The sequence below is a fragment of the Antennarius striatus genome, chromosome 14 (assembly GCF_040054535.1).
Source record: "Antennarius striatus isolate MH-2024 chromosome 14, ASM4005453v1, whole genome shotgun sequence".
NCBI lineage: Eukaryota > Metazoa > Chordata > Actinopteri > Lophiiformes > Antennariidae > Antennarius > Antennarius striatus.
The window spans coordinates 17,779,592-17,795,145 of NC_090789.1; the positions used below are offsets into that span (position 1 = coordinate 17,779,592).

Below are 15,554 nucleotides of genomic sequence, written 5' to 3' on the forward strand. Positions count from 1 at the left end.
ACCTCTTGGTCACGTAAGATGAAGTGCATAAGAGGAAACACAATAAGGCTGAGCTGATGTAGTTCTGTCTCATGGCCACTCAGGCCGACAGACAGGAGTTTAATTCGCTCAGACTCTCAGGGCCTTCAGCCGCCCTATAGAAGCTCATAAAACCTGATCAATACGCTGCCATCTTTAGTTGCCAATTCATTACAGCGGCCTTATAACAAAGGATTAATTACTCATTAATATTAAATGAGCCTAACGGAGGAGTGAAGGCAATAATAAGCCCCTGAAATCCCTGAACTAGAAAAAATGGCAAGAAAGTTAAAAATGAGCAGGAAACAAGGCGGGGGGACCGAAGCGCAGCCAGAGAGCAACCGGGTTACAGGACCTGAGGAGAAAGGTGATGAATGGCTCTCGCCGATTTCTAACTTCAGAAAATATTGAGCGATGTGATAAATTGAGCGCGGCACAGCACGCTTTTGTGGCTTCAATTTGAATATGCGAATAACTAATTCTCCAGTCACAGCTGGACTGAGGCCTAAAAAAAGTGAATACATGATGATCTGGGCCCAGAAAACCACACCAGAGCCGATGAGGAGTCTGTCAAGGGGAGGCCCGTGGTGTACAATGACATTCCCAAGCAGAGATGATGTAAGAGGTTTAAGTCTGGCTTTTTGTGCGAGTGTGTGTGTCTGTGTGTTAGTTCTTCTGGTCAAGGTCAGGCCAGAGGGGAGAGCTACACCACAAATCAATGGTGTGGCCATCTCCGCGAGCGTCAGGAACACTCGACTGACACAACCGTTTCTGTGGGGATCGCTTAACGCTGGAGGAAGGGAGGATTATCTCCACTGTGGGGATTCTCAGAGCTCTTCAAACAAGAACAGAGCAGCGTCAAACCAAACAACTTCAGGGCAAAACGCCATGAATAAAGCCTCAACAATTAGAACTTTAATGAATTACTATAAAAACAATTAATTGGAAACTATTTAGAGACTTTATCAATTGTGTGAATCTTTTATCTGTCCCTCGTGAAATAAAATGAATAAATGCTGGACAAAATGAACCAATCTGAAAATGTGACATTTTTGCCAGCTTAACATGAATTACGGTTAAGAGAATTAGCTGCAGGCTTGTGCATATCAATTTCAATACAAAAATGATCAAGATTAGTTCCTGAAACTGTTTTTTTTTCTACTGAATGATGGAAAACTAACTTTTTCAATGTGGTGCGAAGAGGTTTTCATACAAGGACCCTCGTCTGGAACTGAGGGAGCATTGTTGATGTTAAATACGCTCGCTGCTCCCCCACGGTTTTCATTTCACGGTTTTTGGTGAAAAATGTAATACTGGCAAACATGAACTATATTTCCAACAAAGTCGTGTCTGAAAATATTTGATGATTTAGTTTTTTTATTTTACCACACAATCACACAGCAATTGTTTCTTTTAAAAATTAAATATTAAATATTTTAATGGAAGTACAATACAACAGAATCCATTTGGTGCATGGAAATACTTTTGATCCTGAGGTACAATGTTAAACACAGTCAAAATGTTCAAATGACTTCTGAACAAACACAGCAGAGATGATGCTAAATAATACATTATAGAAAAAAACAGGAAAACATTTCTATACAAGATCAAACAGCGAGAATCAACTTACCAGATGCAACAACTGTGCTGGCCCAAAGAGTGTTCTCAATACTCAGACTCTCATGAATTTGTGGATCTGTGTCCTCCTACATGACAAATGAAAAGAACAAACATGCTTCACCACTACTATTGTTATGCATTTTGCATAAATGGCTACGATATGGCAGTGAAATACACATTACGGCAGCAGCAGCGTGTCCACACAACTCCACAATACCCACAACAGTCCACCTAGAACTTATTGTCCCGTCGATTATCTCCACATCAAAATAACAACTGTTTAACGGTCTACTTTAATAGCTCGTAACCGTACAGATGTGTTTGCTTCAAAGATACAATGCTTGTTTCGACTTTAATGTTACAACAACAGTTACTGTCACAGAAAAGTAACTTCACCAAGAGGCAGAGGAGATTTATCAGTGTGAAAGATACTCCTCAATGTTGAGAATTTATTTCAGCAATTAACCAGCTTTAATCAGTGTTGTCCTGGGCAGGTAAAAAGCAAACACTAGACCATGAAGCCATGAATTTTGCTTTTAGACACACACACACACACACACACACACACACACACACACACACACACACACACACACACACACACGCAAGCACATACACACAAATTAGTTTTCTTTGAGCAAAGTTCTACATAAAAATTAAAATAAACTGAAGCTGAAACCAATTCCAGCTTCTTGTTATTTAATTTCTGGGTCCTGATAGATAATTATTCAGAAAAGAAGGAAATACTTTGCAAAATATAGTTTCTGGTTTTTAACTCTGTTACATTTTCTCAGTTCAAGACGAATTTTGTGCAGTCTGTGAACGCGATCAGCAACTGGCTAGTTGTAGCTAGTCCTGGCTAAACGGTTTAATAAAAACAAATTTTACACAAATCAATAGAATTGTACAACAAAATAAAAATATAAATAAAAAAATTTGCTATTTTAGGCAACACACTTTTTTACAGCAAAACAAAATTTCCCTGACAAACTTTTCAGCCAAACAGAGCAGAAGAACCTCGACACCGTTGAGAGTTTGTACGTGGTAACCAGATTACCTGGGCTCTGCTGTGCCATTAATTTTCACAAGCACCTGACACGGTAGTGCAGACTGGAGCAATACAGTAGTCCCTCTATCAATACTGTTACAAGGTTTGGCCTGGTGATAGAGGCTCCTTTTAAAAATCAGTTCAGAGGGTGCATATAGATGAGATTTCGGTGATAAATAAGCCCCTGGAGAGCCTCTTGTTTCATCCGCCCTCCTTTTTTACCCCTCTCTCTTAAATAAAGACAAAAAGCCGAAAATGGCTTGAGTCAGGAGCGCCGAGTCGAGGCTCCGGTTTCAGCTCAAATTGCTCAATATGATAATTATGATACCCAAGCACCCACATCCTGTCAATCCACTCAAACATGGAGGGAAAAGTGCATGAAAAATAAATGGCAGGTTGCAGATTGCTTGACCGCTCTGACATTGGTTAACTGTGGTGTCCATAACGGCAGAGGGTCTCAATAAATACCACAGAAACAAAGCAACCATATCCGTCCAGGGGGAAAAAAGAAACCCTCATAAATAGGTAAGTTCATTTGCTGCGGGTCTGTGGGAACCCATTTTTTTTCCCATCCTGCTCAGACTAAAAGCACACGCTATGCAAAGGAAGGCCGCGGAGGATGAATAAGCGGAGGAAGTACTCGCTCACTAAGCCTGGTGTGTGGCCAAGAGTGAAGACAGACCACAAAGCCTCCCTTTGTACTCCGGTTCTCCTCTCTGTGGGGGCTGCGCTAATCTGCTATTAATAAAAAAAAAAAAAGAAGAAAAAAAAATCACTGAGCAACAAGCAGGGCTGGATGGATGGAGCTGTGAAAACCTGCCTGTGATGTAAGAGCTATTCCTGCTGGAGATAATAACGGGCCCAGATGGACACACAAGCTCTCATTGTTGCAGCTTGTCAACACATTACAGTGATACACATCTTCTCCGTCAATCCAGCCTCTACAAGAAAAAAAAAAACCTGCATGTGTGTAAGATTTGTTTTACAGCATATAAATATGTCAACGAGCTACTGTACCCTTGTGAAGTTCCCCTCAAAACTGTGGATGTCCAGCTGAGGCTTCTGGGCGAAGACGTATGCTCTGATGGAGAAAAGGTCCTGAGAGGAGGAGATGAAAGAGAACAGGAGGTTTTTACAAATATGAACATTCTTTCTAAATGTAGGATCTGTTTTCTTGAATGGAAAAAGACATTTTGAACGGGCTTCTAGTGTAAGCTTTGGAACGTCTTAGAAGTTTTAATTTCTTACATGCTACATTTTTTAAATTGTTTTAATGCTTTAGAAACATTTTGAATAATCTTCTTTGTGGAAAAAATCAAATTAACTACGATAAATTCTGTCCATATTTCTTTACTTTCTTTTGAGACGTATATCACCTTGTATTTAAAGAAGTCTTTGGACTGGTGATCCCCAAACTTTTTTGCGCCACAGACTGATTGAACATCAGACAATATTTTTACAGACCAGCTTTTAAGATGCAGCAGATAAATACAACAAAATAAAATGATATGACTTGAAAAATAGTTTTCTTTTTCCTTGAAGTCGTTGAGTCTTCTGTCTCCTCACTGGCTATCTCACCTTGTGCCAAGAAACTTTCCAAAGACGTTTGTTTTTTTGTTGGTTTTGCTAGCTTGGGAGTTTCAATTTAGCTGTAATGTATTCTGTGTTAGTGGCCCTTTTAAGAAGGTAGCCATGTGACTACCTTCATAGACACATGTGGAGGAGAGAATCCGGTCATTTTACAAAACATAACATTGTTCAGAATCAGAAAATGAATTTAAGAAATAGGATTTCTCCTCAGTGTTTAGGTTTCCATCACAGTCAGACGTCACTTGATTCACAGTCACCAGTGATTCCCGACATTGTAACGCATACACACCCCGACCGCTGGTAGTCTCTGTGTACAGCCGACGGCCACCTTCAGTTTCCAGTCTGTTTCTCCATCCAGCTGGTCTGTTCTGATGAAACATGCACCTGGAACACAACAGAAATATCAAATCCTGAATAATTAAGTGTCATTATGTGTAAAAACAAAACAAAAAACAACCTCATTCTTCTCTTGAATTTATGTGTAAGAACTACATATTTCCCATGTTATACCAAAAACAAAATGGCCAATCATTACCTACTTATCTGAATGTTTTACAATCATACTGTATCATATTGCATCACACTTCATATAAACTAGGATATTTAAAAGGCAGCAATCACTTTGGCCAAAGGTTATAGTAACAGGATAAAGGTAACACTGCTGACAAGAGCAGTAAAAGTAAATAAAGAAAATGAAGATCACTGATCTGTTGATGTTTGTTAGTAACATCCATAGCTCTTTGCTAGAAGTTGGTGGTCATCAATAATGATGTCAGTCTGACTGCATTAATTATCTAAACTCTCATTAACAAGGGGAAGACTTGGAGTCTCCCTTTCAGACAAAGGTTTTCTAACTTTGACATTATTTTAAACTGAATATTGAGGATTTTATGCTACATTTTGTACGCTAAAAAATATTTGTTCCAGTGAAACTCGGCAATACATTAAAAAGAACCCAGATGGTTGTCACTGAAATTCTAAGGAGCGTTTTGTTTCATCATAAAGCTTTGAGAAACTGCGTGTTATAAACACCTAAGAGCAGGCTGAAACACACGTTCCTCTATTAAAGTGGAATATATTAGTGCATGGTCATCAGTGCTGTACATTAGAGCAGCAGCACTACCCACAGTTGGTAGACACGGCAGGGTGCTATAAACACAGAGCAGTCATGACCTGTATTGATCTGAGGTAATATTACATATGAAACTGATGGATGAGAGCAATTATTTGACAGAGAGGGTAAAGGGCAGCTATAAACCATCCCTGGAGTGTTAACTATGATGGAAAACATTAACACAAGGACGATGATTCATGCTTCCTTTCTGCTGCGATGGCACTTCAGTTCCTCACATGACCTCTCCGAGAAACGTGGGTGTGAAAGACAAAGTATATGAGACTATATCTGTGAAAGATAAAGGTGTGTTTATGTATGTGTGTGTGCGCTAGAGGCGTAAAGACATCAATAACTCCCTGACAAGATTATTGGCACATCAAAGATTGATGGAAATGAAGTCCTCAGAACATTTCCTCCCGATGCCCCTCAAAAGAGATCCGGGATCTGATGCAGCTCATTGATTAATTGGAATTTACATCATCAGTCACAGGAAGAATGTGACATAAATCATATGAATCACTTGCTGCCGTGCTCAGATGATGTCAGAGAATTGCAACTGTGGAGAATAGTCACGTTCTCACCCAAATGATCTTGACTCAGTTTGCTGAAGTGACATGGAGCAGACAAAACTTAGATGAATGGCCCCATTTATTTTACATGTGCTTTGCATTTATACTGCTATTATTTATTCTTCTTGAATAGAGATAATTTCTCTATTTTTAGAATCTCCATCAGCTCAGGTGGAATTTTGTTGCTGGTGATTTTTAGTATCGTCCTGGTACACATTGATAAAGTTACCATAGCTTCATCTGCTCACCATTTTTCTCTGATGTTCTCAAGAATATCATGTCTGCAGGAATCCTTTGGTTCTACAAAAAGACACAAGAAGTGAAACTGATTAATTCAACAAGATCAACTCCCTGACAAAAGGATGAAAGAAAGAGTTTTTGAAGTCCGTCTCACAGGCGACAACAGAACTGTAATTATTTTCATGTTTGAGCTGAAACCTAATTGGGTGTTTTATACAATCCTGTGTTCCATGTTTTCCTCCCGTTGGACGTGAAAAAATCTCTAGCAAGAAATATATGCATTGACTAAAACTAACAGTCGTGAAAGCATGCAGGAAACATTTGCTAAATTAATGCAGACAACAAAACGTATGAACTCAAATTTTGTTAACCAAACTAATGGAAATAAATATTAACAAGATACACAAAATATGTCAAACATATTCTAAAAGAACACTTTCTGATGAATAAACTGCTCTACTATGTCATTACTTAAGTTAATAAAAAGGCATTCACATATTGAAAGGTTCTTTTTAACAGTGACTTTCATCTCGGAATGAATCCTTGTGAATGTAAATACAATATATGTAAACTCGTGCACAGTTAACACTAAAGCTTTACCTTCTCAACAATGATCATGTCTCCAACTTGTATGTCGGAACTCTTCACTTGAACTTTACCTAGGAGGAAAAAGGGATGAATAAAAGAAAATGTAAAAAAAATGTTTAAAAAAAAGCAGCAATACTTAAGTTACTGAAAGGATTGTTCAGACTCTCAGTTTTTAAGACATTCTGTTAATTTTTAAACAGGTATGAACGACTAAACAGGTATTAATTTCTGTGCTTTGAAAATGATGCTGACGCCTCAAACCACGGCCCACTTCTCGCTGCTGCTCTTCTCTCTTTCTCACCCCTCTAACGGATTGATTACCTCACCCATGATAATGCGACAGATTACTGTTTTCATCTCTGGTCTGGGAGAGTCAGTAAAACAATGGCACATAGGGTCACTCTCAGTTAGCACTGCCTCAATATCTGTTACAAGCCTTCTTCCTCTGGGCTTGCGAGCTGCCATTAAGCGTGTAAAAGCAGCACATGAGCGCACGGAGTGTGGTCACAGATATCACACAGGAGGATTTTACCACACATTCAACAAAGGGATTGCTCCTGAATCATACAGTCTTTAGAAACTGAGAAAGAAAAATCAATGCAATTACAGAGAGATGAACGGCTGTTCAAAGTGGAGTGCTGTCTCTTAATTGCATGGGCAGAGCTATACACTGGAATATCCTTTATCATAATGTCAGCAAACATTTACAGGCATGAGGTGGAGCGCAGATAGATTTCCACCAATCCTCTCACTGACCTCGTACTGTCAGCTTGCTGTAGAGCTGAGAATTCATCTCTTTGTCACGCCGGTAGCGTCGCACTTCATCCACTGCTTCTCGCATTATTGTAACGGTTAACACAAAAGCCTGAGTGACAAAATGACAGAACAGATCAGTCAAACTGTTTACAAAGCTTCAGTCACCCAAAACTCATGTTACACAGTCAGTATTTTTTAGAATAGTTCCTCACTGACAGCAAACTCTAGTATTATCTACAATAATAACCCAGTCAGACTAGTATTATCTTGAATAAAGGTCTAGTAAATTCATTACAGTGTAAATGCTGGAGTGTATTTACCAAAGGTGCCCAATATGTGTACAAATATCCTATTTTCAGCGATGGCACGAACTGGGAACAGGCCACCACAAGGAAGTATAGATTGAGAAAGAACTTGAACTGCTGGTAGAGAACCTGGGTGGGAAAAGACGACAAGAAAGTACAGGTGAGTGATGTTTTAAGCCATGAGAATAAAGGATGATGATGATGGTTGAGAAAGGCGATGGAGGCCACAGAGAGAGACAGATTACATGCTCCAGCAATGAAAAGACGTGTTAATGCTGCAGAGTTTATGTTGCCTAAATGGAAAGGATTTAAGGTAATGGATTCAGCTGGCATGGAAACCTCATGTAAAGCCAGTTGGTGAAGAATAATAACGCAGTCCGATGATGACAACAGAACAGGAAGTAAACTTTGGTGATTCAAACACACTAAAGAGCCACCTATGACTGAGGGCTCTTTGCTAATGGGCAATCCATCAACAGGGATCCCTCAGCATCTGATTTTTTTTTAAGGTCAAATTTTGAATAATGTTTGCAATAATGAGAGACAAGCATCTAGTCACAGATTATCAGAGACAATGGGATCAATGGACGATGCTCTTCAGTTAATGAACCCCCTGACCTTTAGGGAAAAATGCACACTGCTAAAGTCAATTTGTGTGTATTTAATAATTCAAAGTGGAGAGAAAAGGAAGACCTGTTTTGTTTCACGTCGATGAGAAATTCTACTTCTCTAAAAGACAGTTGACATTTTATGGGCTGGGCTTAAGGCAGCCCTCTTAATCATGGAGCCATTTGGTTTTTAATAAGTAAGTCTGATGAATGTCTAATGACCCCTACAGTGCAAACCCCTTAATCTAATGACAGAGCAGTTAACAGTGGATGCTATGTCGTTTTACGTGACATTAATCTGTACAGAGACGGGAATGTTTCAAATGAAAGGATGAACTGTAGTGATAATAAAAGTTAATGACATATAACTCGTTTAAAACAAAGATCAGATCATGAACCGTAAAATCAGTTACATAAACAAAATACCAGAGTGAGCAGAGGCGTTTGGTTGTCTTCTCAAATCCCACTCACCCCAGGAACAAAGGTGAAGACGTTGTACTTCTGGTTTTTGATGCTATTTTTGGGGAACTTCTCTTCACATTTCTCTGGGTAGCCAAGCCACACCGTCCTGGCCTTCAGCTCCTTCTTCCTCCGACATACGTGGACCAGGCAGTCACAGCAGCTGACGGGGGGAAGAGGTCAAAATGATCCATTGAAAACAATTTAGGTTTGCATTTATCCGTTTCATTATCAATTAATCCACATTTTCAGAGGCACAAGAGATGGAGCAGTCGTGCACTTGTAGAGATGTCGGTGGTTCAATCTCCAACCAAGCAGTCTACGGGACCAAGTGTGTGAGATACTGAACCTCGGTTTGCTCCCAGTGGCTGTTCCACTGGTTAAGCTGCTCAAGAAATGATTACCTTTTACTTGTTAATAAAAATAAATGAATCCATCTTCATATGTTTGACATAAAATTTGTAACAATTAACTAACCCTTTAACTAATTCGATGACATACAGTATATGACACTTGATCAGAGTTGTAGTAGTAGGAATACTTTAGTAGGGGAATTTGCCTAATACGTACGTAACACACTTTATAAAACTTCAAACATAAAACTTTCTTAAAGACTGTGAGCAAAAACAAATCATGCCTCTCATCTCATTTGTAACATTCATGTTTTTTGTCCAAATGCAAATAATTCTTTCCTCCATACTACAGTATGTTTTTATAGATATCTAGATTTCACAATTTAACCTCCATATTTCCTTCAGCCGTTCAATTAATTGTGGCGACTGAGTTTCACGGCCGTGATCTACTGCATTCCACAATGCTGTTTGTTATCTACAATCAGTGTCGTTAATGATATTTACAATTTCAAGGTTTCTTTTGCCACTGTTCATAGACAAGTCACTTTTACTTCCTGTGTAGTGAGGGAGTTCTTCACTTTCAGCTAAATCAATAATCTGAAAAGCTTAGTTTCTCCGTGAGGGATTCTCCTGCAAACGCCATGGGAGGAACTTTTTAAAGGCAGTGATCAAACATGGTGCATGCCAGTAGAAAACGTGCAGTACGGCAGAATATATGAATTTGTCCTTCCTTACTTGTTAGTTTTTCCTAATGTTGACTCTTTCTTCTATGCAAAGAGCAGTTTTCTTTACTGTGTACCTATTTTATTACTGTGATATTATCGTTGTTCCAAGAAGAGATTAGGTGGAAGAGATGGATTGCAGAATTACTTTTTTTAAAAATATTTGACTTTCTATCAAACTCCTAATGACTACATTGGGGCTTATCTAGCATATCTGATATCAAATACAAACAGAGGCGTAGCGTGGGGGTAAATTAGAATGAGAGCAGCTCGATGGGAGCATGACCTAAACTGGCACCTGGGAGGGAAAGAGGACAGAGTGTCAGTGTACACTGTCATGCTGATCAACTTGGCTTTTCCACTTTTTAAGCAAGTTGGCATAAAACTAAATAAATCAACTTTGGTAAAAAGCCTTGTTTGCATTGGCCTTGATGATCTCTGTCTCTGTGCACTCCCAGTTCACTTTCATAGCAACCATTATTTGAGCAAATGAATACTATTTAAATAATATGCCATTTGAACAATCAGGGCTTATTCAGTGTGAATTATTTGTGTTTTATAATCCCACACTAAACACACATAAAATTACTGGAAAGCATCAAACTGGTCAGCTGTGAAAAATCCAATTTGTTCATTAGTGGAGGGAATGGGGAGGGGGATCAATATGCAGCTTCAACTCCATCTGCACAGAGGTTGCAGCCATAATAACTTATTATTATTATTATTATTATTATTATTACTACTATAATTATTATAATTTTGAATTAAATGCATTTTTACATGTCTGTAAATGTTAAACTTCAGTGTTCAGACATACTCAAATAAACCCAAAAGAACATCTTCATGGGACACAGGCTGTCAAATGAATCATTATGCAGATAAACCACAGCATTGTGTTTGACCTGAAGATCTTTTTGGACTGATGGTGCGCGTCGAGGAACTCGACCAAAAACACGCCCTTATCCTCTCTTTGCATTTCATGCTCAACTACCGGTGCGTTTGAAATCCAAACTGATCGCTCTCCGACATCATACAGGTACATTACACATACACTAACAGAATAATAAAAAGCATGAGAGTCTACATGAGCTCACAACACAAACGCAGTCACCACAACAACAAGAGAGTTTCTCTATGACAACACATTACATAATATTGAAGAAATGTAATAGAAATTACATGAAGAAAATGTTCAGACCAAAGCAAGAGGCACACGATAGTTCACACTGCCCATTTCAAGTGATTACATCTCTGAACTAGTGACCAAAATTACTCAAATGTCAGGAGTATTTGAGTCATGTGTCAGTCAGTAAATCTTTGCACTGATCTGCATCTGTTTAAAGTGCTTTTAAACACGCATCAGCATCTCAACTGATTTTCTCATTTCAACAAATTTTTCTCAAAGACCCCTTTTTCTATTACTGATAAAAGTGAAATTTTAGAAATTGTACAAAACACAGAAAAGACAGGGAACTTCTGTGGAAAAGCCCAAAGGCTAAAAAGAATAATGGTCAGCTTGGTCTAATTGTTTGGGTCTTCTTTTGAATTCGGAAAATATTTTGTTGTCCACATGATGTCCTGATGTACATGTTGTAAACAGAGAATTGCATCATTGTGTTAGACTCAGCTATCTCTTCGTGACTGAATCACCCAAGTTGAATGGAAAAATCAGTTATGAGGTGTTATAAGACAAAGCCTCATGACCAACAGCAAAAAAAATGCAGTCGAAGAGGATAAAAAACTGGGAACACTGGGCCAAATGTAGATCATGGGAAGCTTCAAACTGAACAGCGATGTCTTATTCTTAAATGTAATCTTCAACTAAATTTACAAGGTTTTAGGTCACTGTAGTGACTAAAGTGAAACTTGTTTTTAACAAGCTTCCATCCACTCGAGTTTAGCAGATGGAGGCTCATTGAAAACATAATTAAAAACAATGTTTATAGCCGTTCAACATGAACTGGTGACGTGACCAGACATGGACCAGTCCCATTGTTGCAGTTTTCTTTTGTATCTTTTTATAATGATTTTGTTTTATCGTGCTATATCATTCATCTTCTTAATATTAGTTACTATCACTAATAGAAAATAAGGTTTGGGGGCTCAGATCCCAGATCTGTCCTCAGCAGGCAGGGGACACCCCTGGTGTAGGAATACCTGCCACAGAGGACTCTCCAGCCTCCCATTAGGAACCAGCTGAGGCCTCTCTGTTTCTGGTTGACTCTGGCCCGGGGCAGCGTTTGATAGTTGCTTTCATCATTCTCAAAGCCCTCCTCTGACATCATCAGAGGCATCTCATCCAGGTTAGAGGGCTCATCGTCAAGAGAGTATCTGGGAAGATGAAGTCAAAAAAAAGGCAGTCAAATAAAGAAATGTTGAAAGAGGTCTTGTAACATTTTCTGTGTATTATGCTTTCTCATGATGGCTTTCCATTTAAGAATATAGAAATTACATTTGGAATTATAAACCCAGAATATGAAACAGGCTTAATTAGAGGCTGTGTGACTGACATACAGCCTGTGTGGTCAACTACCCACATTTTGTACTTAGTTGAATAATAAGGAGAAAAAAAATTCTCCCTGTAGCACCAGATGTGGTGGAAAACTAACAATACAGCTCAGGTCTTCGATCATTGAGTACTGTAGAGTGTGTCTCCCATTCACACTGTAAAGACACACTGGAAACACTCCTCAAAGACGCATTATGTCTTATTCATGAGGCCCCTCTATAGAAGCAAAAGAGTCTGTGGCAAAACAGGGAAAAATCTTTATACGACATCTTGAACTCACTCCCCTGAAAAAACGAGTTTCACTCTGACCACTCAGATAAAGAACTTGCTTCATACTGGATGATCACTAAACACACACCGGAACACAAGTTGGTTGCAGACATCATGAACACCTCAACAAAACTGCAAGTGCAACGCACTTCATCAGTTCAGAATCTTGATTGAAAACTCTTAACATATGGGTACTAATAGTGTTCAGTGTGAGTTATCAAGTCACAGTGAACTCTCAACATCAACATTCCTCTCCAAACCACTGATTTACTCCCATCTACTTTCTGGGTTACAGTCTAATCCAGACCATTCCCATCATGTTGGACAGTTTTTAGGTCCATGCTATTCTTTATCTATATAAATATCATCCACTAACATTTTTCTCACCTGTATGTATTCCACATGCTCGACCTGATTTGCAGGAAAAGTAACAGATGGCATTGATTCTCTGAAACACTGTTATGATTTTCAATTAACAGTAAATTAATTTGAATTAATGTGCAAGGAATCCTGAAAGTGACTGATTTTGTGCTGCATTTAAACTACCTGCTACTAGATAGCAGTGATTTCAGCATTTCATTCATTTGTCGTCAGCCTTTTGATTGTCTTACTTTATGGTAAAAAAGGCAACTAAAACAAGAACAATAAAGCACATGTTATTGATATAAAGAGGAACAGCCACAGGCCTAATAAATCCTGCTAAAACTGTAAATTCCACCGAACTACACAAGCTGTCTGAGATAATGTCAATGGTAAAAACATGGTTATGAAGATGGCTGTGAAGTGCTGGTGGGTAACAATGGAGTATGACAGTTCAGACCTCATGACAGACAAGGTTGTTCAATGTGGTGTGTTGTACCTTCATCAGCAAGGTGAAGGTTAATCAGCCACCCATAGCTGTTATCAGCATAAATTGAATATAACAGAGACAGTCCACATCACTCATATCTCATTGTGAGTACTGTAGTTGAAAACTTCCCGACATTGGCTACAGCTGCAGCCATCGTGGCAGAGCTTGACTGCCAGTAAATCAAAAAATAAAGAGGTGAAGCAAAGACTTTTTAGATGGTTTTGTTAATACATTCTATTATTATTTTTATCTGGTACTCAGGTAAAATATTTCTACTTGGCACGATTCACACAAACACACCTATGAATAAGCATTGGTCGCGGCGATGCCAAGCAGACAGCAGGCAGCTAGCTGTCCCTCAAAATGACCACACAATTTTAAACAACTTCATTCTATAAAATAATTTAAATGAGTTAAATATAATCTGACCGTGTATTTGTCATGAAAAGAACAATAAGCTGTAGGGAGTGTAGCAAAGTGTTTTGCAGCAGGCAGATTTTGTGGTTATTTATTTAAGCTGAGCACAAAGTGGAATCAGTTTGAAGTAGACGGGTGAGGAGAGGCAGTTTTTGGCTTCCGTTTTCAGCTCCAGTTGTCATTTAGTTACTTATGAACCAAAAATGCTTGGTTTCAAGAAGACACATAGTGAATGAATAACTTACATGCCCTCTCTAAAATAAGTTTTATTTATTCAGTACTTGGCATTTCAAGATAGACAAAATGTGAGAATTTTTTAATTTGCTTAGTTCGGAATTAATGAGTGTGTTTTAACTGATTTTGATTGATCTAATTCTGAATGTCCAGATCATCTTATGAGGCTTTGACTTCAGCAACAAGTATGCTTGAAGCAATGCATAAGTCATAAGGAACTTTTCATTGTAGTTCATTAGATCTTTTCAAACATTATTGGAACTTGCCAACAACATATACTAGCAGCTCCTTATGACAAAACTGTCACTTATGATTAATTTAGTTTTAAGCCTTGAATGTGGACCAGATTGTTAAAAAAAAAAAATCTGATCTTTGTCGCTTGCAGGTATTACAGCTAACAATAACTTCATTTGTCAGGGTAGCTTTAACATCTTCAAAGTCACTGTTCTGCAGCCTGACGTCCATAATGAAGTCAAACTGGTTCGTATCCGGTCCAATAAACAGTCATGTGAATTTTACTGTTTGAAGAATGGGAGAGGCAATTCCCTTGTGACTCAAATTTCAAGAAATTATAATTAAAGACAAACACAATTCAAGAAAAACCTCTTGCATTCCATGCTAATTGTGGTATATATATTTACTGTCAGGCATATATCATACATAAGTAAACAATAACAACCTACTGCTTGTCTTAAAGTACCTGATCATGCGACTAGTTCACTTCCTGTCCATTCCTTATAAGCTCATCCTCGTCCAGTCTGAAAAATGAACAAGCTTATGAATGATAGCTACATAATGAAACAATAATGTTATGACATGTAATGAAGTTGGTTGAGAAGGAAACAGAAAAGCTGTTAAATGTCAGTAGGGAGTAAGTAGCGCAGTGGTCAACTTACAGCTTATATGTCACTAACCAATGCTAACCAGCACCAAGAATTCAGCAATAAATAAAATGTACATCAGCCGATTATTTAGCTTTATGGATGCTAGCATGAGCAAGTCCAGAAGTTAGCTGTCAGACATAAGGAGCTGTCAGAAGCAATGCTAGCAAAACAAGCTAACAGCCTCGAAGCACAGCGATAGGGACCCCGTCACCAAGCGAGACGGCAAATTGTAAACCGTCTTTAATTATCATTTTTCCAGAATGTAACCAGAAGAACTAACAGACTGCTCGCCATACCTTGAAAGTCTGGCGGAGTTGTAATGTGGTCTTATCCTCGGGATCTTTCGCATCGGATTTAAGGGGATGCTGTCAGCCATCTTGGCTGGGCAGTACCTTTACGC

At 38.6% G+C, this 15,554-nt stretch overlaps 1 protein-coding gene across 2 annotated transcripts in view; it reads right to left on the reverse strand.

The window, feature by feature from the left end:
• The window catches only part of atp9b (ATPase phospholipid transporting 9B), a 35,523-nt gene extending 19,977 nt beyond the window's left edge, over window positions 1-15,546 (reverse strand). Inside the window, exons 1-11 of one of the 2 annotated variants that reach the window (XM_068332968.1) lie at window positions 15,451-15,538; window positions 14,971-15,028; window positions 12,148-12,321; window positions 8,928-9,078; window positions 7,864-7,977; window positions 7,544-7,652; window positions 6,800-6,858; window positions 6,208-6,259; window positions 4,566-4,660; window positions 3,704-3,784; window positions 1,649-1,724 (exon numbers count right to left, since the gene is read on the reverse strand). In XM_068332968.1, coding sequence (XP_068189069.1) covers window positions 1,649-1,724; window positions 3,704-3,784; window positions 4,566-4,660; window positions 6,208-6,259; window positions 6,800-6,858; window positions 7,544-7,652; window positions 7,864-7,977; window positions 8,928-9,078; window positions 12,148-12,321; window positions 14,971-14,978 — 919 coding nt within the window. In that variant the 5' untranslated portion in view covers window positions 14,979-15,028; window positions 15,451-15,538. Of the gene's footprint in view, window positions 1-1,648; window positions 1,725-3,703; window positions 3,785-4,565; window positions 4,661-6,207; window positions 6,260-6,799; window positions 6,859-7,543; window positions 7,653-7,863; window positions 7,978-8,927; window positions 9,079-12,147; window positions 12,322-14,970; window positions 15,029-15,450 lie in introns of both variants that reach the window. The other variant, XM_068332965.1, reaches the window with a different exon arrangement.
• Window positions 15,547-15,554: the final 8 nt, after the last annotated feature.